We start from the raw sequence: 24,707 nt of genomic DNA on the forward strand, positions 1-24,707 counted from the left end.
AATAAGACGAATATAGTTTTACAATTAACAAAAAAAAATACTACCTCCGTTCCAAAATAAGTGCCCGATTTGAGATTTTTTATAGGATTATTGAATAAACAAAAAAAAGTTGTAATTATGAATTTATTTATATAGAACACATATTCATTGATCATAGTAACCAGTGTCAATTACTAAATGTTGGTAAAAAAAAGTTAATTTTATATATTCTCCGCCAAGTTTAAAAATTGAAAAAAATCATGTCAGAAAATATACGAAATTATAAAGGAGCATTGAAAAAACCTAATTTAAGCAACGAGCAGCGACAAGGTGTCTTACAATATCTGCTGAAAAACGTAAGCAATGAAAAGTTGAAACACGGTGCAATTAAGCAGTGCAGCACCAAATTCAACGTTTGTACGCGGACAATAAACCGAATTTGGAATACAGCAAAACAGGATTATAATGTCGGATCTTGTACAGCTAACGTCGTCTCAAAGAAAAAAGGAAATTCTGGAAGGAAACGTAAAGACAGAGAAGGTATAAAAAAGAAAATCTCGGAAGTTTCCATAGCACAAAGATCAACCATCCGCAATCTTTGTAACAATATTAACCAGTCATTGGGAACAGTGCACAGAATTTTGAAGGAAGGAGTCATAAGAAGAGTTTCAAGTACAGTGAAACCTGTTTTGACCGATGACAATAAGAAGCATCGATTAGTTTTTGTACTTTGTATGTTACAAGAACCTAGCCTATATTTTCAAGAAATGTTAGAGTTTGTTCATATTGATGAAAAATGGTTTTACATAACCAAAACTAAGATAAACTGCTACCTTCTTCCCGAAGAAGAAACACCTAATCGAACATGTAAGAGTAAAACATTCTTAACAAAGGTCATGTTTCTAGCTGCAGTGGCACGTCCAAGATATGATTACAACAAAAAGGCTGAATTTAATGCTAAAATAGGCTTATGGCCTATTGTAACTCAAGAACCAGCAAAACGAAATTCTAAAAATCGTATACGTGGGACATTAATGACAACACCTGTTGAAGTTACTCGTCAAATTTATGTGGACATGATTACCAAAAAAGTTATTCCAGTTATAAAAGAAAAGTGGCCGAAGGGTAGCAAAAAGATGCCCATCAAAATTCAACAAGATAATGCCCGACCACATTGTAGTATAGATGATGGTGAAGTAATTCGGGCCGGAACAGCTGATGGATGGAATATTAGTTTGATTTGTCAGCCACCAAGCATCCCTGACTTTAATCTTCTTGATTTAGGCTTTTTGAATGCAATTCAGTCTATACAACATAAAAGCTCGATGCATAATATAGATGAATTAATTGCTGCTGTTTTGAAGGCATGAGATGATACACCTGCATATAAATTAGACAATGTTTTTATGACACTGCAGAAATGTATGGAGTCCTCCATGGTTCATAAAGGAAGTAACAATTACAAAATCCCTCACACAGAGAAAGAAAAACTACTACGACAATTACAAAGAAATGTAATTTGTAAAAGAAGCTATTGAAACTGCACGGATAGTATTAAATAGTTTATAATTTTTATTTAAATTATACTATAAAAAATTTTGTTTAAATTTAATACAGTTCTGTTAATAAATTAAAATATAGTATAGTTATTTTGGAACAAAATACAAATCGGACACTTATTTTGGAACGGAGGTAGTAAATTTTTATAAGTTTCTTAAAAATAATGTTAGTGACAATTTTCGGTGTAACCGGAAGTGGTACAAACATGACACTACCACTAAAAGGTAGATCTCTTCACCTTATATCAAGGTGCCAAATATTAAATTCATTGCATCTATAGTTTCCCTATAAAATCCCAAGTCTAGCAGCCATGAGAAACCTGAATAAAAAAAAGTGACGTGTTACAAAAAAATTTAAGGCATAATTAAAATCAGCAACCCAAAATTAACTGAAAACACTCAAAAACTCATCAACTCAAAAAAAAGTTAAAGTTTGCAGCACAGTGTTATTATCATCAAGCAGGCAGAAGGCTGCTTGTCCATTCCTATTTTGTTTCATTCAATTCTATTTTATGCTGTCTGAATCAAATTGTTGGTCATTGTTTTTACGCGCTCGCGGCCTCCACCCATACAACCGTTTTGTCCACTGCTCACTCTTCCTTTGCTCGACATGACCCGCCTAGTTCCACTTGAGCTTTGCTACAATGTTGATCACATCATTTATGCCAGTTCTTCTTCATAGATCTTCATTTCGTATGTGGTCCCTCAAGGTTACACCTAGCATCGACCTTTCCATCTATCTTTGCGTTACTTTCGGCCTCTTGGCAGTGACTACAGTTTTGGGTCCAATCTAGTTGTTTACATGAACTCTCCAGGACTGTGATCAACAATTTGGGTTTAAAATTGTATCACCTTGTTTTACTCACAATCAGTACTTTAATACTTCTACTCTCTTCAGTACAGTGTGATAATTAATTATCGTACCCGACGTCATCATTGCAAGTATGCAACCAATATCACAGTATTTTTAATGCAATACGCGATTTGCGTATGATACGTATTGCACTGTGATATTGGTGCCTCGCATAAAATTGTGGAATTTTGACTAATTAAGCTAAGGTCGTTTACGATCAAGGGTCAGTGATTAAGATTATACCAACCTAAAACTGATCATCATATTGTGGCTCCTCGGCCGCAAGCAGCCTTCAGCTTCATCGCATAAAATTGTGGAATTTTGACTAATTAACCTAAGGTCGTTTACGACCATGGTTTCAGTGATTAAAATTATACCAACCTAAAACTTATCATCAAGTTGTGGCGCCTCGGCTGCAGACGACCTCGTCTTGGTCAGGTGAAGTTGTAGATGTTTTATTAATTAAGCCGAGGTAGCCGCAGCAGAGGTTCATCGATAAAAAGTATCACAGGAACCAAGCGGCGGTTAGATATTACCCATCTACAAAATTTCAATCTCCTAGCAAAGTCTGTCGGTTCAAGGTGTTGTACTGATTGAACATGGAATGGATACAAGCCTTGAGTTCGCAATGTTCTCCATACTTTTACATGAGGAACACTAAGACGAGCAGAAAGTCTTCTTGTACTGGTAGATGGACTGCGTTTTACCAATTGAAGAACTTCATTCAGAGTTTGCACACCTGCACGTTGAAATCTCGGCTTCGCGTTTATCAAGTGTAACTGTAGATCTTTTTATTAATTAAGCCGAAATTGCTGGCGGCCAAAGCTCAGTGATTAAGATTGTATAAAGCTTAACTAGTCATCATATTGCGGGTCCTCGGCCTCAGAATTATCGCATGAGGTTGTAGATCTTTTGACTAATTAACTGGAAATTGGCCTCAAGTTAAATAGTTTGGATAGTTTACCAAAATAGTTTTTCAAAAAAAAAAATAATGAAAAATTGAAAAAACTTTGTAGACGTCACTATCGTTTTGCACGCGATTGGTTGAAATAAAATCAATAAAAGGTGCATGAGCCAGATGCCACGAGAATTTTATATGCGCTAGAAGAAGTGATCCGAACGAGGTACGTTTGTCTCTTCTTGATCTTGCGCGATAACTTTGTAAACGTCACCAAAGCTTTTATAGAGGGGATTTTGAATTTTAATATTAATTATTGCAAAAATCAAACAATTTTAGGATCTGAAAATGTTACCAATCCTTATTATTATTATTATTAATATATTTCCACCACAATTAACCATAGTCATTTATAGCCTTTTATATTCAAAATGTATAAAATTTGTGAATTCTCTCATATTTTATTATTTTATTAGTCTGAGATTTTTAAACATCTGTGTGCCAGATGTTTGAGCTTTTCGTTCGCACCTGCTCTATGGTTGATTCCTTAATATAAATATCGTAAAAAGAGATAGGATAACGCATTAAATTTGTAATTCACTGTTTCGGATTCATGCTTCAGGTTAAAATAAGTCGAGCCTCATATACATCTTTGAGATATTCAAAAAAAAATATAAGTGAAGTTTGGCTTTTTGTCATATTATCAATAAAGAAACAAAGCTTGAGCTTCATTCGCTGCATTTGCTAGATTATTTGAGTCAATCTTAAAAATTACATTGATGAGCTATTTCATTGGTTTCAAAACTTGTAAGCAAAATGGTTTCATCAACATGAAAACAACACAAACTGCAATTAGATCATTACTGGAGTTTATCTTTGGTAATCTAGCTATTGATAAAACTACTTCTGTCGTGTTTTGCCTGTAAACTGTAAATGTATAAATCTGACGTATTTATTAAGATTCATTGTTGATTAAGAAACGACCATGAAACGTTTAAACTAAACATGATACGGGTATAAAATACAGTTATTCGTATAGTATCTTCGTTGTCGTCATCGTGGCATGTATATTTAAGTTCTCCAGAAGGTTTGCGGGTCCGCGTTCAAGTCGCGCAACAGGTGTGTCCGCATTCCCGGCGCGTATGTCCCGATTTTTAAATCCCCTCCGCCAATGGGCACCGGGGGCGAGGTCCACAACCTTGCGCTCAACAGCTAACAGGAGGAATTCCTTCGGGTCGCCATCGAATAGTCCACCTCTATCTTCTTTTCTTCCGCTTTCGCGAGAAGAAAATTCGCCGTTCCTTCTGGAAACGCAAACTCCTCAAAGGCGCCTCGAAACGTTATAAAGTGAAAGTAAAATGAACTGCCGAGCATGCGGAAGCGATGATTATGCAGATAGGGGCCGTTTGGAAATACGGTGAATACGAGATGGTGAATAGACCAAGAAATATGTAGTTTTTTTATTGGTTTGGAATGAGAGGATCTACGAATTATAGTGTGTTCGGGTCGCAGATGACGCTGCCCTTGAGCTTTAGACGTACGGATTGTGTTGTAATGCGATAATATCACGGCTCGAATTGCGGACCCTCAATGACAACCGCCATTAAGTAAATGGCTCCAGATAAATTACGAACAGATGCGCAATGTCTACGAGCTTTTATTTAGTCGTTTTGTTCTTTTCTCTATTCTTCGCTATTTTTTTTTGTTGGTTTCCTTGCGGCGGATGGTTTTTTTAGTACGTCATCTTACAATTAGATGACATAATGGTAAGTTTTTTTTAATAGGATGATCATTTTAGTCGACGATTCTTTTTTGAGAAACCACAATGTGTAAGCAAGGATATGAAGACCTTCATTTTTAACGGTAACATCATTCACTGTTAGATATGCATATTAGAATCTATGTACACTAAAACGCCGACACAACGCAAAATGTAACATTTTTAATTTGCACTTTAAACTGTTTGAATGAATAATTGTAATGAACACAAAAAAATTGGACTGCTACATCCCGGGAACAGGTACACAGCTTGAAGGCCCGCTCGTGACGTCACGCATAGCTAAGCAACTAACTAAATTAAAACTAGAACTAATTCTAGCATTACAACTAACACTAGACCTAGAACTTGAAACATTCTGGTTTAGCCATCTTGAGCCTTTGTGTCCAGACCGTACTTTAAAGTACCGGTAGTTTTAAACACTGTTTTTAAACTGTAGTCATCTATTCGGCGCATTTAGAGCTATCGGTACTTTCTACTATACAAGAAAGAACTGTAGGGTTTTAGGTATATTTAAACTTATTCATCCAGATGTGAGGTTAGAAGTTTAGTGAAAAGTGGTGTTGCTGAATTTTGTTGTTCAAAAAGGTATCTCTTTGATAAATGGTAAATAGGTGTGATTTGTAAGCAGCTTCGTGTATTGTTTATGTATTGCAATTACAATTTTCAAACATTTCTTGTTTTTAAGTTCACAATTGTCGCCATCACCTTGTCCCAGACCTTCAGTATCAGATGATTATACATATATGGAAACATTAACAGAAACAGCAGTCGACACATCAATAGACACAACAATATGTCAAGAACTCCCACCTTCAACTACACAACAGTGTACACCAATAATAAATAATAGAAAAAGAAAAGCGGATTCCATAGACAGTGTGGCAGAATGCATCAAAATATCAATGCAGAAAATTACAAATTGTATTAGTGAAGAAGAAGACGTAAATGCTTCTTTTTTTAAATTTATCAGTAAACTTGTGAATGAAAAGCCCCCAGAGGTTCAACAGCGATTGAGAGCCGAAATATTACAGCTGGTACAAAGCACTTAAATAAATTTTATCTTCTTTTAAACATTTGCTTTTTTGTACTTGTTCATCCAGTTCAATTTGTTATTATTTTATATTACCATGAGTCATAATCAATTTGTTTTTTAACTCTGGTATTATTCTTTTATTTCATTTTATCATGTGTGATAATTTATTTTTACTTTGTAACTCATTGGTGTAATAGTTGTGATATTTTTGTAGTTTACTAATAAATATTAATGTTTCTTACTATAAAGTGATTTTATTTTTATTTATCTCTTGTTTTGAAATTAAACACAAAATACATTATTTATGAATATTGTACTAATATAAAAAATTTAAAGGCTAACGCACGATACATGGTCATATTGCCATGTTACACTTCCAATACCGTTAAAATATTCACGCAACAAGTCTCTGTTCTTCTGGAACCTTCTTGCCGCATTGTTGCTTCCAACCCGTTCTATATTTTGCAGTGGCATTGGTTCAGCTCGACACTGACCATTTATAATTTCCCCTGACTCTGACTGAATAGTATCACCATATCCTGGAGGACCGTACCTTTCGCGTTCAATATAAAGGAAGTTATGTAAAACTACTGTGACTTTTACAATATTTTCTACTATGTCTACCCTAGCTATGATTGGCCTCCGTAGAATTCACCACCGCTGGCAGAGTATACCAAAGGCATTTTCAACGGTCCTCCTTGCCCTGGATAAACGATAGTTGAAAATATTTTTTTCTAGCTCTAAGTACTATCCGGGATATGGTCTCATTATATTTTCCATTAGAGGAAACGCAGCATCACCCACAACAAAATGTGGAAGTATAATGTTGCTTCCAGACAATTTCTTTGGAAAAGAGATATCTCTGTTTCATTTAATTCATCATCTAATTATCATGGCACTAAGCAGATGGCTGTATGAAACAATTCAATTCCACGAAGCCCATAAAAAGGGGTTATAAGCTCTGGTGCTTAGCAGATAAGAATAAAGAAATTTGATGTGTATTAGGCAAAATGTCCTGAAACTGAAGAAAAGTTTCCAGATTATGGATTAAGTAAAAGGATTGTCCTTCAACTTACTGAAGATGAGTGGAAGTGGAATAAAAATAGAATGATTTATTTCGATAGGTAACTTTTTTATAAGTATACGTCTTTTGGAAAAACTGAAAATTGAGAAAACCTTAGCTTGTGGAACAATAAGGTCTCACAAAAAAGGTGCACCAAAAAATGTTGTAGATGATAAACGAATGAAAAGAGACAAAAGAGACCACCGTAAAAAGGAAGCAAAAGAATGGAACGAAAATTGATGTGCGCTGTCTTTCAGTCGTTGATGATTACTATAAAAACATGGGTTCGGTAGATCATGCCGATCAACTTCGGCAAGTGTATGCAATCGACCGCCGTTCCAAGAAGTGGTGGCACAGGTTTTTCTTTGGTTTTACAGATATATGCTTCGGCAATTCTTTTATCATATATTCTGAATGTGAAGAGGATAGGATGACGCTATTAGATTTTCGTCGTTCTGTAGTTACAGGTCTGATAACTAAATATACAAATTTACTGCGTCCACGAAAATGTCGTAGCGCAAGTTCACCAGCCTGTAAGACTTGGGAACCGTGCTTCACACCAGATTGCTTTTGGAAAAGCAAGAGAAAGGTATGAAAATTGTTCTGCCAAAGATACCGTAAGATGGGGCTACTTGGCCACCCCGGGGCTACATGGACACAACGCATACGTGTTCAGTCCTGTATCACGAAAGCGAGGTTAGGTTATGTTTTTGTTTCTGGTGTTTTTTTTTTCTTGTTATCAAAGGAGGTCACTGATTAAAAATGGTGCGCACGTATCAAAAAACTCCAGGGTCAAAACCTTACATTAATTACAAAGTGGAAAAGGTTATGGATGTAGTTCGAAAGGGAATGTCAAGGAAAAAGGCCGCAGAAACGTTCAAAGTGCCTCGGACAACATTAGTACTAGGGCTTGCAATACCGGACCAAAATCTCAATACCGGTATTCGGTATTCAAAATTTTTAAAACCGGTATTAATACCGGTATTGCTATAAAAAAGTTTACTCACTAAATTACAATCACTAAATGTATCTATTTGTAAGAATTTTTCCCCTCTGCGGCGTCACCTCTACTAACAACAGGTTAATTCCTACTATATTTTTAGATTGGCAACAAAGCATAAGATACAAAATCTGAGAAGATAATCAAAAAATGGAAAGATATTAGGAATCTCTACAAAGTACCAATAAACTTAAAGGTCTGAATACCATTATTGTTTTGTTGTTTTTCACTTGGTCCAAAGGTTCAACTTCAATGCCGCGTCAAAAAATGAAATTACACTTCATCATTTGAAGCTCTGTGGCATTCTTACCAATTCCTGTTTGGAATTTTCTGGAAAGGTGCAAATTCAAGAAAGAAACTTTAACATAATGGCTCTTGGTAGATTGTCAGACTTATCATACTACTGTTATACTTGGTGGGACATTACACGAATCAAACTGACCTGAAACACCATTATGGAGTAAAAACTCCAAAAATAGTTGTATGCAGAGAGTATTTTATTGTTGGCTAGGTATGACAAATTTATTGAACACGAACATTAAGTTGTCGTCATCAAAGGTTGAGTCTTAGTTATCTTCAACATTCTGTCAGAGTGTAAAAAGATATTTCTTGTAGATGGTATTCACACTGATCAAAAAATGTCACTTGAAAAAATGAGGTTAGTACGGACATAAGATAGATAACAAATTTCTGTTTGGTCAACATCATTTTCCAGCACAGCTTTAAACAAACACGGCAGCTTTCAATCGGTCGCTTCCGGCTAGCATTTTTTTAATGAAACGTCAAAAAATGTCACTTGAAAATGTAAACTTAGAACGGACAGAAAATAGATAACAAACACGAATCCTCTACGTCATTTTCCAGCACAACTTCAAACTAGCACGGCTGTTTTCGAAGACATCGGCCACCCCCGGCCTTCGAGGGCGCTAAATAAAAATAATACCGAAATACCGGTATTTTGCCATTAATACCGGTTTTTAATACCGAACAAAAATTGTCCGGGATCCCGGTATTGCAAGCTCTAATTAGTACGGAAGATGCTTAGAAGAAATTCAAAACCCGTTGGACCGACTATTTAAGCAAGTCTGAGGAGCTGTTGATTTCTGAAACTTTGACTGTTGTTGCGAATTGGGGATTCCCATTGACAAAGGCCGACATTCGAGATGTGGTGAAAAAATACCGAGATAAACAAGGGAAGCAGGTCAAGGTCTTCAAGAACAACAGTCCAGGTCCAAATTTCATCGATTCTTTTATCGCTAGAAACAACCTGTCCATCAGAATCTTTTATATAAAAATACATTCCTTAATGCTTCAGTTACATTTCCAAGGGAACTTGATCATCTGACATGCAAAGTAAGAGATTGTCCCTAAATCGAAGTTTAGTCCAATAAGCCCCAACAACGGAGCTATTCGGACATCACTTTTTTACATATTTTTTGTTGTTTGTATAAGGTATTTTCAATGTTTTATGATAGCTATATAATCCTGAAGGTTAGGTTGGTATGATGAACAAGTTTCTGTTGCCCTAACATGTAACCTTTATTTCTTCACTTTTAATCTTGAAAAATGCGCAAAAAACGTGTCCAAGTAACCCCATCTTACGGTATTTAGTCCAGACTCCCCTCAAAATGTACTGGGTGCAATGTTTATTTATGTTGTAATGAAAGAAAGAACTGTTTTTCTGAATATTATAATGTGATTTAGCTAAACCAAGTGTTACTTAATAAAATGTATTATTTTTATATCAGCAATAAAAGTTTTTGTATTCTGCAACATCACTAAAATGTATTTTAATGCCTGACGGTACTCTCAAATACCATTACCCCCCTGGAATGGGGGGATTGCTATATTTTGCTAAAATTGATTCCAAAGGCCTTTACTGAGTGTATTTTGATAGCGTTTTAATTCTGTCATTTTTGACTTCTTGGGACACAACGAGTTAAGAGATGCACGGCTAAACCCGAATCTTTCTTCAAGTTCTAGGTCTAGTGTTAGGTCTACTTCTCGTTCAATAAAAATATACAACAAACTAGCACTAAATAACAATAAAATTAAAACTAAAACTATCGTCTTTGATTTACTTTATCTATGAACCTGGAATAGAGCAACTTGAGTTGGATTCTATCTATATGAGCGCTAACATTTATATTTAAATACACTGATGGATTAAATAGATAATATTAATAGTATGACTTAAAAATACTTTATCCGTTATATCCGAAGTCCGTTCTAACGAAGTCCGGTATATAGAGGTTTTACTGTAATTTGAAGTAATGCAGATCGTTTGTATGAAAATCAGCCGTTTATAAATTAAATAAATTAAAAACTGAACTTAAACGATGATATTTATTGTAAATAGCTTAGTTTTCTACCGGTTTCGACTGTGCAACAGTCATCCTCAGGAAAACGACGTCAACGAACATAAACTAAAACAGGAGCTCATCGGATTAAGATATAAAGGTTCCCTCACAAGAAACTATTACAATAACTTATTTTAGAAATGACTATATAATGGAATAGTCATTTAGAATAATAGAATAGTTCAGAATAGTCATAGAATAGTCATTTAGAATAATAGAATAGTTCAGAATAGTCATTTCTAAAATAAGTTATTGTAATAGTTTCTTGTGACGGAACCTTTATATCTTAATCCGATGAGCTCCTATTTTAGTTTACGTTCGTTGACGTCGTTTTCCTGAGGATGACTGTTGTACAGTCGAAACCGGTAGAAAACTAAGCTATTTACAATAAGTATCATTGTTTAAGTGCAGTTTTTAATTTATTTAATTCACACGATGATAAGAAAAATACACAACTCCAACTGTTTATAAATTAGGCGAAATCATGAAATGTTTTATGATGCGCATAAATATTGAGATAACGTTGAAAAATCGAAAAACTTTAATATTGTTAACAAGTTCGAAGTAGAACGTTCTTAAGTTTCACTCAAGTAACCACACATGCACTTTTTTTACATGAAACCAGTTAGTTAACAACACAACGTTATCGAAAGGCTGCTGTATGCAAGGTTGAATAATTTCTAGTTTGTTCCAATCTCCGGTAACATCACTGTTAATCCGAACTCACCGTGTATCCATAAACCCACTTCGAAAGATGATGAGGACGTCGACTAATTGCGACCTTATTCCATTAATCTAAATAACCGAACCAGATCACATCTGCCTCGCGTAATCGATTAATTTTCACAGCGCCGTCGAGTTCTTCGTTCCCGATTCTAGAATTATTTTATAAATTATCAACGCTTTTTCTCGTGGTAATCAACCGCGACTTTGTATGTTAGCTATATCCTCAATATCTTATTCCGACATAGCGTTTTTTTTATTCATCATCTTTTTGAATGAAGAATCTAGAAAGTGTTGAATCATATCATCGCCAATACTTGGAAAGATAGACCGAAATATAAAGAGTTTGGTTTAGAGTTGGAATTTAGAACAAATCCAATTACATAGACATAAAATTGATTTGTTTTCTTTTTGCAAAAATAACATTGTTTACATCCTTATCCTTTGACGAAGGACAAACATTACATCACGATTATTATGCACCTCGCGTAAAGAGACTCATTAACTATTAATAACTTAACACGTTTATTAATCATTAGAACTTTTTCCCAGATTAACTCTGTAACAATCCAATCAACATGAAGCCGGACCAAATTAATAGATAGGTTTAGACTCTAACCTAGAATTTACATCTCCATATGTTTCAAAACAACTTAAGTCAAAATCTAATTTATTCTAATCAAACCTAACAAAAAATAATGTAACTTACCGCAATATTTTTAATTTTAAGGCAAAAGTTATGATTGACTCAAAAAAAGTTATATCCTGTGCACAAAACACGAAGAAGCACTTTCTTACGTACAACGTTGAGCAGTTTGGACGTACCATACACTTTCTAAATCCGCGTTGCACTGACGAGGCGAGTCTCGCAACAAGTCAACAGAGTTCTGAGGTGTCGTAACGCACCGTTTGGAGTTTATTGTGGAAGGGAACCACCGCAGCAGCAACACGCACGAGGACGAAGACGGTAAATGTAATCGCACCTGCGGCGCATACAACAACATTTCGGACGTCTCCTCACGTTTTCCTCAGCCCGCCGATGTTGATATTTCCGGTTAAAAAAGCTAAATATAGACCATCAAATTGGGAAAGGAAGTCCATATGGCGGGGATGTTCCTTTATTTCATTTTTGGGTGTTTAAAATTGTCGTGACAAACTTGTATAATCGCTTGCGAAAAAAATATATGTTGACTTGAGAATCTTCTTTTTCTTGTGGGCATAGAACAATACGTAATTGGGCCGAGCGCGCTTGTGGAAATTGTAACGTGAGCAAGCAAAGAATAAGGAAAAAAGGTGTCGTAACTGTGTTACTTGTAAAAAGATTATTCTAGATATAGACGGGAATAAATTAAATGTAGAAGTTGATATGATCGGTAAAAAGTGTAGAAACATTGCTTTTAAATTAAAAATACACGGATGAGAAAATTATAAAAAGATAAATTCCATATGAATAAAAGAAATACGTACTTGAAGATGGCGAACAAGTTTTATATGAATTATAAGATTCAAATATTTTGCATAATAGTTTAAAAACGAGTCAAATTCTTTTATCAAATTAGCATCATCTCTTGATCAATCAGACTCAATACAAGAAATGCTGCAATCAGCATTTTCATAAATCCACGAATTCTTGTGCATTCAATTCTAACGACGTCTTTTAATTATTTGAATTTACTATTTACTACTATCTGTCTTGAGGTCGCAAAGACAGCTCATTTTTTGTATATCACTCTTTTTGGGCTCATAATATAGCAGTTTGTGATTCAGGTGCCTTTGTTGGAACGCAAAATTAAATCTTTTGTTTAAAAAAAAAAGTTTACACTTACTATATTTGCCACTGATACCTTGGTGTGCTTAAACTATGTTCATAACTATAAGAATGACTTTAGAACCTATAGTTGGTTCTAGTTACAACACTGCACTCAAAGATCTTTTCAAGCTACCAACTCATAGGAATCAAGATAGGAAGTAAACCGAACAGAGAAGAGCGTACTGAAGAGAGACTGCAGATACAAGAAAGGAACTAGATAAAGAAGAGAAAACGAAACTGGTAATAGAAGATAGAGATTGGATATGGCCTATAATGATAGGAAGGAGATAGGACGCAGAAGAAAGAACAAAGATTATACATAGACAAAAGGAAGAAGGCAAGAATAGAACTGGACAGAAAAGAGGAGAAGCACAAATGCCACTGATAATAAAAGGAAAAGAGTAAACAAAATATGGAAAGACAAAAGAAGTTGTCGGAGAGGAAAAGGTTGGGAAGAGACTGGAAAAAGAAAAAAAGCTTGAACAGAGGGTACTGGAAATATAAATATAAGACTATAAAGACTGGAAAGACAAGAAATAGATTAGTAATAGAAGAAAGAAACTAAGCAGACGCAGGAGTAGCAATAAAAGAGCTAACCAAAACTTTTAAAGCAGAAAGAATGAGCATCGAGCAGAATTTAGAAACACTAAAATAAGGCTGTAAAGGTTAGAAAATGACTAGCCAGAAAAAAATTAATATTGAACAGAAACTGTACGGTTGGGAAAAAGACTGGGCAGAGAGGAGGAAGAGTAGAAATAGATAGTACAAGTAAGATTGGAACTAGATTGCGAAGAGGAAAACAGAAAAAAATTCTTAATAGAAGAAAGAAACTGTAGATAGACTGGAACGAAAGGAAATGGGATTGGAGAGAGAAGAAGGAACTATAAAGATTGTAAAGACAAGAAAGGGACTAGACTCAAAAGAGTAAAGATGAGAATAACAGTGGCAATAAAAGAAAGACACTAAATAGTAACTGGAAAGAGAAGAAAAGGACTGGCTATAAAGGAGGATGGTTAGATTCAGTAGAAAGGACGAAGATTATAAAGAGCCTGTAAAGGTAAGAAATGATTAGATAGAAAGAGAAGAACTGGAAAGAAACTGAACAAAGACTGGAAATACAGAAAAAATATTGAGCAGAGTAGAAAAAGACTGAAGAAAAACTGCAAAGACAAGAAATGGACTAGTCACAGAAGAAGAACATTGAAAAGAAACTGTAAGATCAGGAAGAACTAGACAGGGAAGAGAAAGATTTGACACATAAATGATAATAAAGGAAAAAGACTGGCAGAGAAAAGTCAAGAAAAAAGCTTATTCAGACAATTGAAACTGCACAAAGACTGAAAAAAAGACTGGGTTAACAGAAACGAGAATGGAAGGGGGCTTGAAAGAGAAAAAGCGACTGTATAGGAACTGGAAAGACAAGAAATACATTAGAAATAGAAAAAAGAAACTAAGCAGAGGCAGAAATGACAATAAAACAGCTAAACAAAACTGGAAAAGCAGAAAGAAGATTGGACAGAATGGACAGAATGGAGTAGAACAGAAATAAGGATGTAAAGGCTAGAAAAGAACTACCTAGAGATAAAGAATATTGAACAGAAACTGTACGGTCGTAAAAAAGACTGAGCAGAAAGGAGGAAAACTAGAAAAAACTCTTAATAGAAGAAATATGCCGAACAAGTCAATACAGACATGATTGAGAGTAAACAGGGAAGAAAAAGACTTGACACGTAAATCGTAATAAAAGAAAAAGACTGACAGAGATTGGAAGTCAAAAAAAAAGCTTATTCAGACAAATGAAACTGAACAAGGCTTGGAAAAAAAGAGACTGGGTTGACAGAAAAGAGAATGGGAGAATAGTTGAAAGAGAAAAAAGCGACAGTATAAAGAGTCAAAAGACTCGAAATAAATTAGGAATAGAAGAAAGAAACTAAGCAGAGGCTGAAATTGCAATAAAAGAGTAAACAGAGTTGAGAGCACTGCAAGGAGACTTTAACAATAAGAAAATGAAATAAACGTTTCTTTTTGTATTGCAATGACCAAATCAACAAAAACTCTAAAATTAGTATTAAAAATGGTATAAAAATCGAAAAAAGAAGAATCTGAAGTGAAGCTGGAGTTTTTCGGTCTGTTTCTGTCAAATTAACATGTCATATTAATATAACCTAGGAATGGTTGCATATCTTAGGTAAGAAAAATGTCCTTATGTACCGTAAAATCACTTTTCGAAAACTGCTAAAATCTTCATATCGTTAAATTTTGCGGTTGGCGATAAAATGTTGTATGCAACACGTCAGCAAAGTGTCTTTATCGAACTCGCCTGTTACTCGCCTCGCTTGCTCGACTCGCAAACTCAGACCCGTTCGATAAAGCATCACTTTGCCGACTTGCTACATAAATAACTATTATCCAAAGATAAAGTAAAAATTATTTCTATCTTTATACAATTCCGATAATTGAACAAAAAAACTTCAAAAATCGAAAAACATTGTTTCTTAAACATTTTTAAACTTATTTTCACCTGCACATCTCTCATTCACCAATTCTTCTATCTCATTATATTCGGCCTCAAAGGATTCAACAATAAACAATAAGGTGGGCCATTTGAATCAGGTATAAAAATAAAAGTAATGAATAATTTTTCAAAATACTTTTTTGAATGTTTGGGCTTGATTTTCAAGAATGGCAACTTCGATTTCGTGTTTCAAGGCTTTAATCGTCTTTGGATACTTAGCGTGAGCTCCACATGCGACAATTTTCCTTATTGACATGGCCTTCGATGCGGAAATGGGCTTAATCTGAAAAGGTGATTTTTCGATAAAAATGCTCATCTTCGGCCAAGCGACTCCAGCCCATTGGGCGAACCGAGAACGCATCGGATGGTTATAAGGCTTCAGTTCTTGAACTAATTGAACTTTGTAAGAAGTGCGAGAAATGTTCAGTTCCCAAGAATGATTCTAGGCAACCGCAATAATGTTTTCAGGTGAGCGCACCGGAATTTTCCTGCACGTAAATTTCTTACAGTTTGGGTTGAAGACATCACTTTGGAAGTAAGTTTTCAATATTTCCCATTTTTATAAAACTAATTTTGTGTAATTCGTGAATCTATCGTCATTCTATCATTCAAAACCAAAATAACCGAAATTCAAATTCCAAACTTTAGATGCCCACCTGTACAAAACAGGATACATGATGTTTGATGAAAATCGCTTGAAGGATTTAATTTCTTCTTGTCAGATATTCTAATATATGACAATTTCGGTCTTTTCGGACATTACATTTCGAATCTCGTAGTGTGAATTTCGTAGTTTTTGAATGTCCTCTGGATATTGTTTTGGTTGGACTCCAATTCTTACATTTCCCATTTGTTAAACGTGGCCTACCATTGCAATTGTCTTCTCTGCACTCTGTCTATTTTAATCTTGCTGGCTGCTTTTCCCCAAAAGACTTCCACTTCCTGTAACTAGTACTCTAATTGTTTGGTCATTTATTTTTCTACAAAAAAGGGAGTTTATTGCCTTTTGTAATTGACTTCGTATTTAAGCCTCGCATCTCCCACTGATCCATTTTTATTTCGTGGTACCAATTCTTCGCATGCTTTCATTATAGTATGATCGTTGAGAACCACATCATTTTTTCTCTGCCTAGACAAATATACTGTGTTTTAGCTCTGTTCGTCCCCACCAGTGGTATGCATTTATTAATTTCCTTGTCATACACTCAACGTCCGTCTCGTCCTAAGCCAGGGGTAGGTAAACGGTCGATCGCGAACAGTTCGACAGTCGATCGCAGATATTTTAAATAATTTACTAAGTTAATTTCAAATCTTTTAATTTATAATGTGTACTAAAAGTTTTGCAAAAAATTATGAATATGATCGATAATTAAAAAATCACTTAACGGCACAGCAACTTTTGTTGCAAAAGTCTACGCATCAATCCAAATGGCAACTGAAGCATCTTATGTAAACACATACGTTTTGGCGAAACATAAAGAGCCTATTTCCAACTTTAAAAATAAAAGTGAAATTCTCAACGCAATTACAGATTTGCAACTTCCTCGCAGAACTGTAACTCGTCGTATTGAAAATGTGAATAAAAATGTAACTTGACAATTGGAAGATGACATACAAAGTTGATGACCGTTTTCGTTTAACGAGTCAACAAATATAGAGTGTTTCTGTAAGTGGTGGCACTATGTTAATCACAAATACTAGAGTCAAAATGATGACGATTCGTGCAAAAATTTTTGGTCTAAACCCATAAATGATAATCATCAAAGATAAGAAACTTTTAAACATTTTTATAAATATTTTCAATATGGTTTGTCTTAGGAAGGTAAAATTTGGCAAACAGTGCAATGTTATCATGAGAAATCGTTCAAGATCACTTTTGAAAATATGCAAACACGGGATCAATGCTATACAGGATGTTAACGAATTTTATTTCCTGAAAACTTTATTATGTCATAAAACCTTAAATTTTCCAACTGATTCTAAAGCCTATTTCATTTTAAAATTATTTTTATTCTTACAAATTTTTGATTAGACACATCGTTTTCGAGTTATTCACTAAAAGATTCAAGTTCGTTTTAAAGAAATCTGTCAAATTATTACTCAACGTTGCATAAAATCTGGATTTTCTTCAATACAATTATTCTTCAGCATTTCTCAAATTAATCAAAAAATAATTAAAAAGTTTCTTAACTTTGAAGGTCCATATTTTAGCAATTTATAGTACTTGTACTTAAAATTATGTCACGACTTACAGAAACATCCTGCATATTGTTAATACGGCACAATTAATTGTTTTTATAAGAATGTTTTTTTGCGATTTTTCCGAAAAAGAAGAATTTTTAATAATACTTCCGATAAAGGGAACAACGCCAGGTCTAGATATGGTGGCAACTTTTATGCCATTCGCGAAAAAACAAATTTGCCTTTGCATAAATTGGTTGCTATGTCTACTGACGGAGCACCTTCAATGATTGAGAGAAATCATGTTTAGCCCTTTGCAAACAAAATGAGCAGTTTTCTGATTTTATATCATTTCATTGCATAATTCATAATAATGCCTTATGTGCAAAAATATTGGATGTTTAAGATATTATGGATGTAGCACAGAAAATTGCTAATTCGATAAGAGCGCGAAGTTTAAGATTCCGTAGTCAACTTAAATACAATGACGATGAAGATTTACTTCTTTTTAGTCACGTCAGGTGGCTCAGCCGAGAAAGGTTTTTGGAAAGATTTCTAAATCTTTTGTCTTTCAGGCATTATTGCATTTTTGGACACATTGTAACGAAAACATGAACAATTGGAAGATCTAGTATGGGTAAAAAAAAATTGCATTTCTTACTGATTTTATGGGCCATTACAACTCGCTTAATTTAATAAAATATATATTAAAATATTATTGAGTTGTTCAGTTCGGTAAATACTTCTAAAGCAAAATTAAAACTCACAATTAAAAAAGCAAAATTTTAAATATTTTCCATATTTAGAAAAACATATTACGCTTACTGGTGAAAAAAAATGTAGTATTGAAATGTTTTGTTCTGATCTGGAAAATTTTAATCAAGAATTTGAGGGACGATTTGCAAATCTTAATAATCATTATTGAGATCGATGGAAATGAGGATAATTGCATTTTTTGGTTTCACTTATCTATGTGAAGCAGTGTTTTCTCAAATGAAAAACATCAAATTGCAATTTAGGAATTCTCTGGCTGATGACCACTTAATGGCATCTATTCGATTCTGCATCAGTGGTTACAAACCTAACTTTACAAGACTTGTTGATGAAATGGAATGTTACGCATCCACATAAAAAAATTAATCCAAAATATTTATCAATAAATAAACTGACCGGCCACTATAAATTAGCCACAACTTCAAAACTGGCTTTCTCGCGAATCGCGCATTCGATTTTGATGATTCTTTTTTTGGTGGAAAGGTTGATTCGTTTGTAATAATTCTGTGATAGAAATTTCATTCGGATATTAATTTGAACATAGACGGGCTGCGAAAAATGAGAAAATCTTTTTTTATCGGAATTTGTAACACCCTGTGGGGTGCAGCTGCTAGAGCAGAGGGTATTACCTTGAATCAAACAGTAGCCCAATCTTTTCTGAGCATTTTCTTTTTTTATTAACTCTACTATCTCTGTTACTAACGAAGATCCAGTATTTTAAAGCGATCGCCTGTGAAAACAAGATGAGTGACAGTAGTAGCTGATGACCGTTTTATTGTACTAAGTAATCGTAGAACGACAGCTATAGAAGCTCGGCGTCGTCTTCAAATGGTGCATGTTGTTGATGTCAGTGAGAGAACCATTTGCTGAAACCTTGCTAGAAGTAGTCTGGCTGCAAAAAGGCTGCCAAAGGACCGAGGCTGCTTCCAAGATATCGACGAGCCCGTCTTCAATCTGCGCGCTTACATGTGAATTGGGAAATCGAGCAATGGAGGCCTTTTTACGGATGAGTAGTGGTTTTGTCTACTATCAACAATAAAATGGGAATAGGGCACGACAGCTTCTTGCAGAATATCTTGGATATAACGGTGGGCATTTAGCGTGCCATTTTCAACAAAGATGAGCGCCGTATGCGCTTCCGTCGAAATACCCGCCCATACCATGACTGAACTTCCATGGAAAGGTACTCTTTCCGAAATTGTGCAGGTCGCAATGCTTTCCTTGCGACGTCTCCACACTCCTTCTCGACCAACAGGTGAACGGAGACAAAATCGGGACTCATCAGTGAAGAGCACCTTACCTTATTGTTCCATTCCCCAATTTGTATGTACGCGCCCAAATTGAAGACGTGCTCGCCGATGTCTCTGGAGCAGGCGCTGTCTTTTGGCAGGTCTTCTTGCAGTTAGATCACTTTCAGCAAGTCTTCGACGAATGGTTCTATCACTTACGTCAACCCCACGCACCATTTGAAGACGATGCCGAGTTTCTACAGCTGTCGTTCTACGATTCCTCAGAGTGTTTAGAACAATAAATCGGTCATCAACTGCTGTTGTCACTCGTCTTCTATAGTGGTTCGCACGAGACCAACGAGACGAGATTTCCATAATGTCTTGTCTCGTCTCGCCAATGAACTAATAAGTCTTGTATCAAGTCTCGTCTCGTAACCTCCACTCTCGTCTCGTCTCGTTTCTCGTACGAGAGTCCCATAAAAGTATCGAAATGTCGTCATGCACAATCTTATTGTTTCGGTGCAATAAGGAATACTTAAATACTTGCTATAATGTAAGAGTCGGAAGAGAGAATTACAGCCCTCAGCCCTGTCGGTCGAAAATGATTTTGTTTTTCACCCAATCGTTTAGGCATAACAAACATCGTGCAGATTTATTATTAAGGCGATTTCGATGTTTTCTTATAGTTGATGCAGCACGTGAGAATAATCTTTCCATCGGGACAGAAGTAGCCGGTATGCTTAAGAGATCTTGTGCCATTAAACTTAAAATAGGAAATTCAGAAGCATAAAATTTCCACCATTGTAATATATCTGTGTCTTTATTACACCGAGGCATAGAATAATATTTTTGACGCTCCTGCATCCATTGTCCTTCGGAAGGCGTACGATTTACTGCATGCAAAACATCAAAATCAATTACAAAATCCGACTTTTTCGCTCTAGAATCTTCTCGTTCCTCCAATGCCGTTACTTTCGAACGAAGGAATTCTGATTGATGGAAATAGGCTTTGTATATATCTTAAAATTTCTGAATCGAAGTCTCTTTTAATTCTTGGCTCCATCTTGTCATATCAAAAACTTCTATCTTATACTGCGAATCGAGATTTTGTCTCTTGCAGCCTGAAAACTAACAATAAGCTCCTCTTCCACAGCGTTTCGATCTGCCTTTCGGTCCCATGCAAATATTTTGCTTTCAATACTATCTATTGGTATATTGATACATACAAACACCATAGATAATTTGACGTACTTCCCTCCTCCGAGTTTCTTGGAAAGTAATTGAAAGTTGACTAGTACTTTATGCACATCTTCTAGCAGTATCCATTCTTTGTCCTGAAGAGCATATGGTTTTAAATCAACAACATTTTGACACAATGCACCAAGGCCATGTCTACCTTCAAGAGGTACTTTCAACATAGCATTACTGGAATTCCAGCGTGTAGATACGAAAATATTTACAGAAATATTGCCGATATTATTTGCAGAAATACGTACCTGCGAGACTTTCGTACGAGACGCAAGACCTCATGCACGAGACTCGAGACGAGACCAATGAAAGTCTCGTCTTGTCTTGTCAACCACTAGGAACGTTGCCGCCTAGTAAAATTTCCTGTTTCCACCTATCGGTTCCAGGCATCCTGAACTGTTGTTCGTGGTATACCCAACGTATGGGCAACGTATCGCTGACTTTTGCCATCCTCAATTAAAGTAACAATACGGGCAACATCAGTTACTGACAACGGCATCTTTAACAACTGTCAATTTACTATTCGAAACAACTGTCATACGCTACCTAGCGCTCCACCTTAGATTTTTTATGCTTGTTTGTTTTGTTTTCACAGGCATTCGCTTTAAAATACTGCATCTTCGTTAGTAATAGAGATAATAGAGTGAATAAAAAAACAAAATGTTCAGAAAAGATTGGGCTACCGTTTGATTCCAGTTAACACCCTCTGCTGTAGCATCTGTACCCCACAGGGTATTACAAATTTCGAGAAAAAAAGTTGTTCTCATTCTTGCACCCCGTATAGGCTCAAATTAATGTCCGAACAAACATTACAGAAGAATCAACCTTTCGATCAAAAAAAGAAACATCAATCGAATGAGTGGTTCGCGAGAAACCATCGAGAAACCCAGCTTTGAAATTGTGGCTAAATTTTAGTGGCCGTTTATTTTTTGCCGGTGAGTGTATATTTGCACAAAATAGTAAATACAATGTATTTAATATACAGGGTGTTTTAAAACAACGTTTAAATATTTATAGGGGTAGTACAACAGTCGAAAACAAGTCGAAAAGTGTTAATAAACATAAGTCCGAAAATCAACCGTTCTCGAGATACAGAATGTTCAAATTTTTTGGGACTCTACCTTTTTTCTTTTAAACTACGGATTCGATATTTGGGAAACCGATACAGTATGAAACTGTCTTTTTTTGAGAGTAGTATGATGTTTCCATTGCTTCCGGTTGAACCGGAAGTGAAAATAAATACCACTATTCATACCTCAGAAAATTCAAAAATTTTATTTAACAATTGGTTAAAGATAGCTTAATTCTAAACAACATTAATTCGAAAAAAAAATTTGTATTCCTTAAGGTTTCCGGGAAAAAAATACATTTTTTAAAGTAAATTATTAGAAAAGTTGAATTGACACAATGTAATACTAATACTTGTGGGTTTTATAAGTTTCACAAATCGATACAGTATGAAACTGTCTCTTATTGAGAGTAGTATAATATTTCCATTGCTACCAGGTGGTATAAGTTATTCCATTACAAAATGTTATGCCGAATGTACGGCCATTAGTTACCAAAATTTTGCCATTACAAAGAGTAGGCTTCGACTTACATACAATCTGCTAAGATACATTAATTTGACATTTTGTTCAATTTATGAAATAACCAAAGTCCAGTAATTTGAATTTACGAAACCTGAAGTGAAATCGTTTGCAATGGTCTTGTATTCAAATGGTGAAATGAGCGATATGGTGTTGATGTACGGCCGTGCTAATGGAAATACTTTGAGAACACGTCGTTTCTATGCTGAAACATTACCCAATCGGCGGCTACCTTCACATGTTATGTTTCAATCACTTTTTCACCGTCTAAAAGAAACTGGATCGTTTGAAAAAAGGTCTTATAATACCAGACAGCAGAGATCCGTATGTATACCGGAAATAGAGGAACAAATTTTAAATACAGTTGCTGAAAATCCCGAACAAGTGTGAGAAGAATTTCGGCTCAAGTGGGTATTAATGGATATGTTGTTTAGAGAACTCTCCGTGAGCAACTTATTTACCCTTACCATATCCAACGTGTCTAAACCCTCAATCCTCCGGATTACCACACACGGTTGGCATTCTGTCAATGGTTTTTACGAGAAGCTGCTGAACGTCGAGGATTCTCAGCTAACATACTTTTTACCAATGAAGCTGGTTTTACTAGAAATGGAATATTCAATTTACACAATAATCATGTGTGGTCTGACGTGAATCCTCGAGCCGTTGTTGAAACCAGAAATCAACAGCGTTTTAGTTTAAATATCTGGTTAGGCGTCGTAGGAGATAGGTTGTTGTGACCGATAGTTTTACCACAACCATTAAACGGTCTAACATACTTTGATTTCTTGGAAAACACTCTTCCTCAACTTTTGGAAGACTTGCCGCTAAATCAAAGACTAAATCTCTGGTTTATGCAGGATGGAGCTCCCCGCACTTTACGCTAGATTTTTGTTTATGGGGCTACTTAAAAAGTTTAGTGCACGCGACACCTGCAAACAATCTTGAAGACTTGCGGCAACGAATAGAACATGGTTGCCAGACAAACAATTCGTGAAAACTACGGGTTATTTGAAAGAGTTCGGACTTCCTTTGAACGTAGAATTAGAAACTGTATTGATGTTGCAGGTCGACATTTTGAACATCTTCAGTAAAAAGCTTCGTTTTGATGATGATTATAAACTTGTAAGTTTAAAACTTTTCTTTTTCAGAAACCTCAAGGAATACAATTTTTTTTTTCGAATTAATGTTGTTTAGAATTAAACTATCTATCCAATTGTCAAATAAAATGTTTGAATTTTTCTGAAAAATAGTGGTATTTATTTTCACTTCCGGTCTAACTGGAAGCAATGGAAACATCATACTACTCTCAAAAAGAAACAGTTTCATACTGTATCGATTTGCCAAATATCAAATCTGTAGTAGTTATAGTTTAAAAGAAAAAAGGTAGATTCCCAATAAAATTTGAACATCCTGTATCTCGAAAACGGTTGTTTTGCGGACCTATGTTCATTAGGACTTTTCAACTTGTTTTCGACTGTAGTACTACCTCTATACATATTTAAACGTTGTTTTAAAACACCTGTATTATTATCAATAAAAACCATAACTAAATTTTTATTTGTTTTTAATTTAACCCATTTTTCGAAGTCGATCGCGCATAAATAAGAAAAATTAATGTCGATCATACCAGTGTTAAATTACCACCTGATCACCTGCAAAATGTACAGCCTTACCTGTGCTCCAATGTGCTTGGAGGCCTTTTGTGATGTTGAATCTTTGGCCCTCTGTATAGTTATTGTACTGCTTTAACTATTGTGTCATTTATTGACGTTTGTGATAGAACTTGCCATTTTTTTTTTAGCGATACTATTATACGCTTTGGTTGAATCAACAAACTTTCTTTTCTGTAATTTTTTCTTTGAACCCCGCTTGTTCCTCTATTTCAAATGACGCACATTTTTTTTGTGATTGTTACTCATCGGTAGATATGACAGTTTTTTCAACCCCCTTTTTTATGGATTGGTGTTCTCCTTCTTTCCTTCCAAGCCTCCGGAATTTCTTCGCCATTCACAAAGTCTTGCAAGATGGCTAGCAGAAATTCCAGCCCTGTGTTAGACGCGTTCTCATTTCTCATGTGTTATTCATAAAAATATTTATTATTATACATGTA

The 24,707-nt window shown here is 35.2% G+C and overlaps 2 protein-coding genes across 10 annotated transcripts in view; one reads left to right on the forward strand and one right to left on the reverse strand.

Moving 5' to 3' along the window:
• The window catches only part of LOC111429468 (DOMON-like domain-containing protein nahoda), an 80,365-nt gene extending 68,227 nt beyond the window's left edge, over positions 1-12,138 (reverse strand). For 3 of the 9 annotated variants that reach the window (XM_023065386.2, XM_023065385.2, XM_071198141.1), the window contains exon 1: positions 11,958-12,138. The gene's annotated coding sequence lies outside the window, so the exon portion shown is untranslated. The remainder of the gene's footprint in view (positions 1-11,957) is intronic. The other 6 variants (XM_071198139.1, XM_023065382.2, XM_023065383.2 and 3 more) reach the window with 3 other exon arrangements.
• On the forward strand, positions 240-1,349 carry LOC111413988 (uncharacterized). The gene has a single exon (XM_071197471.1). It carries the CDS (start codon positions 240-242, stop codon positions 1,347-1,349), a length of 1,110 nt encoding a protein of 369 aa, XP_071053572.1.
• Positions 12,139-24,707: the final 12,569 nt, after the last annotated feature.

Source organism: Onthophagus taurus, chromosome 7 (genome assembly GCF_036711975.1).
Source record: "Onthophagus taurus isolate NC chromosome 7, IU_Otau_3.0, whole genome shotgun sequence".
Classification (NCBI taxonomy): domain Eukaryota; kingdom Metazoa; phylum Arthropoda; class Insecta; order Coleoptera; family Scarabaeidae; genus Onthophagus; species Onthophagus taurus.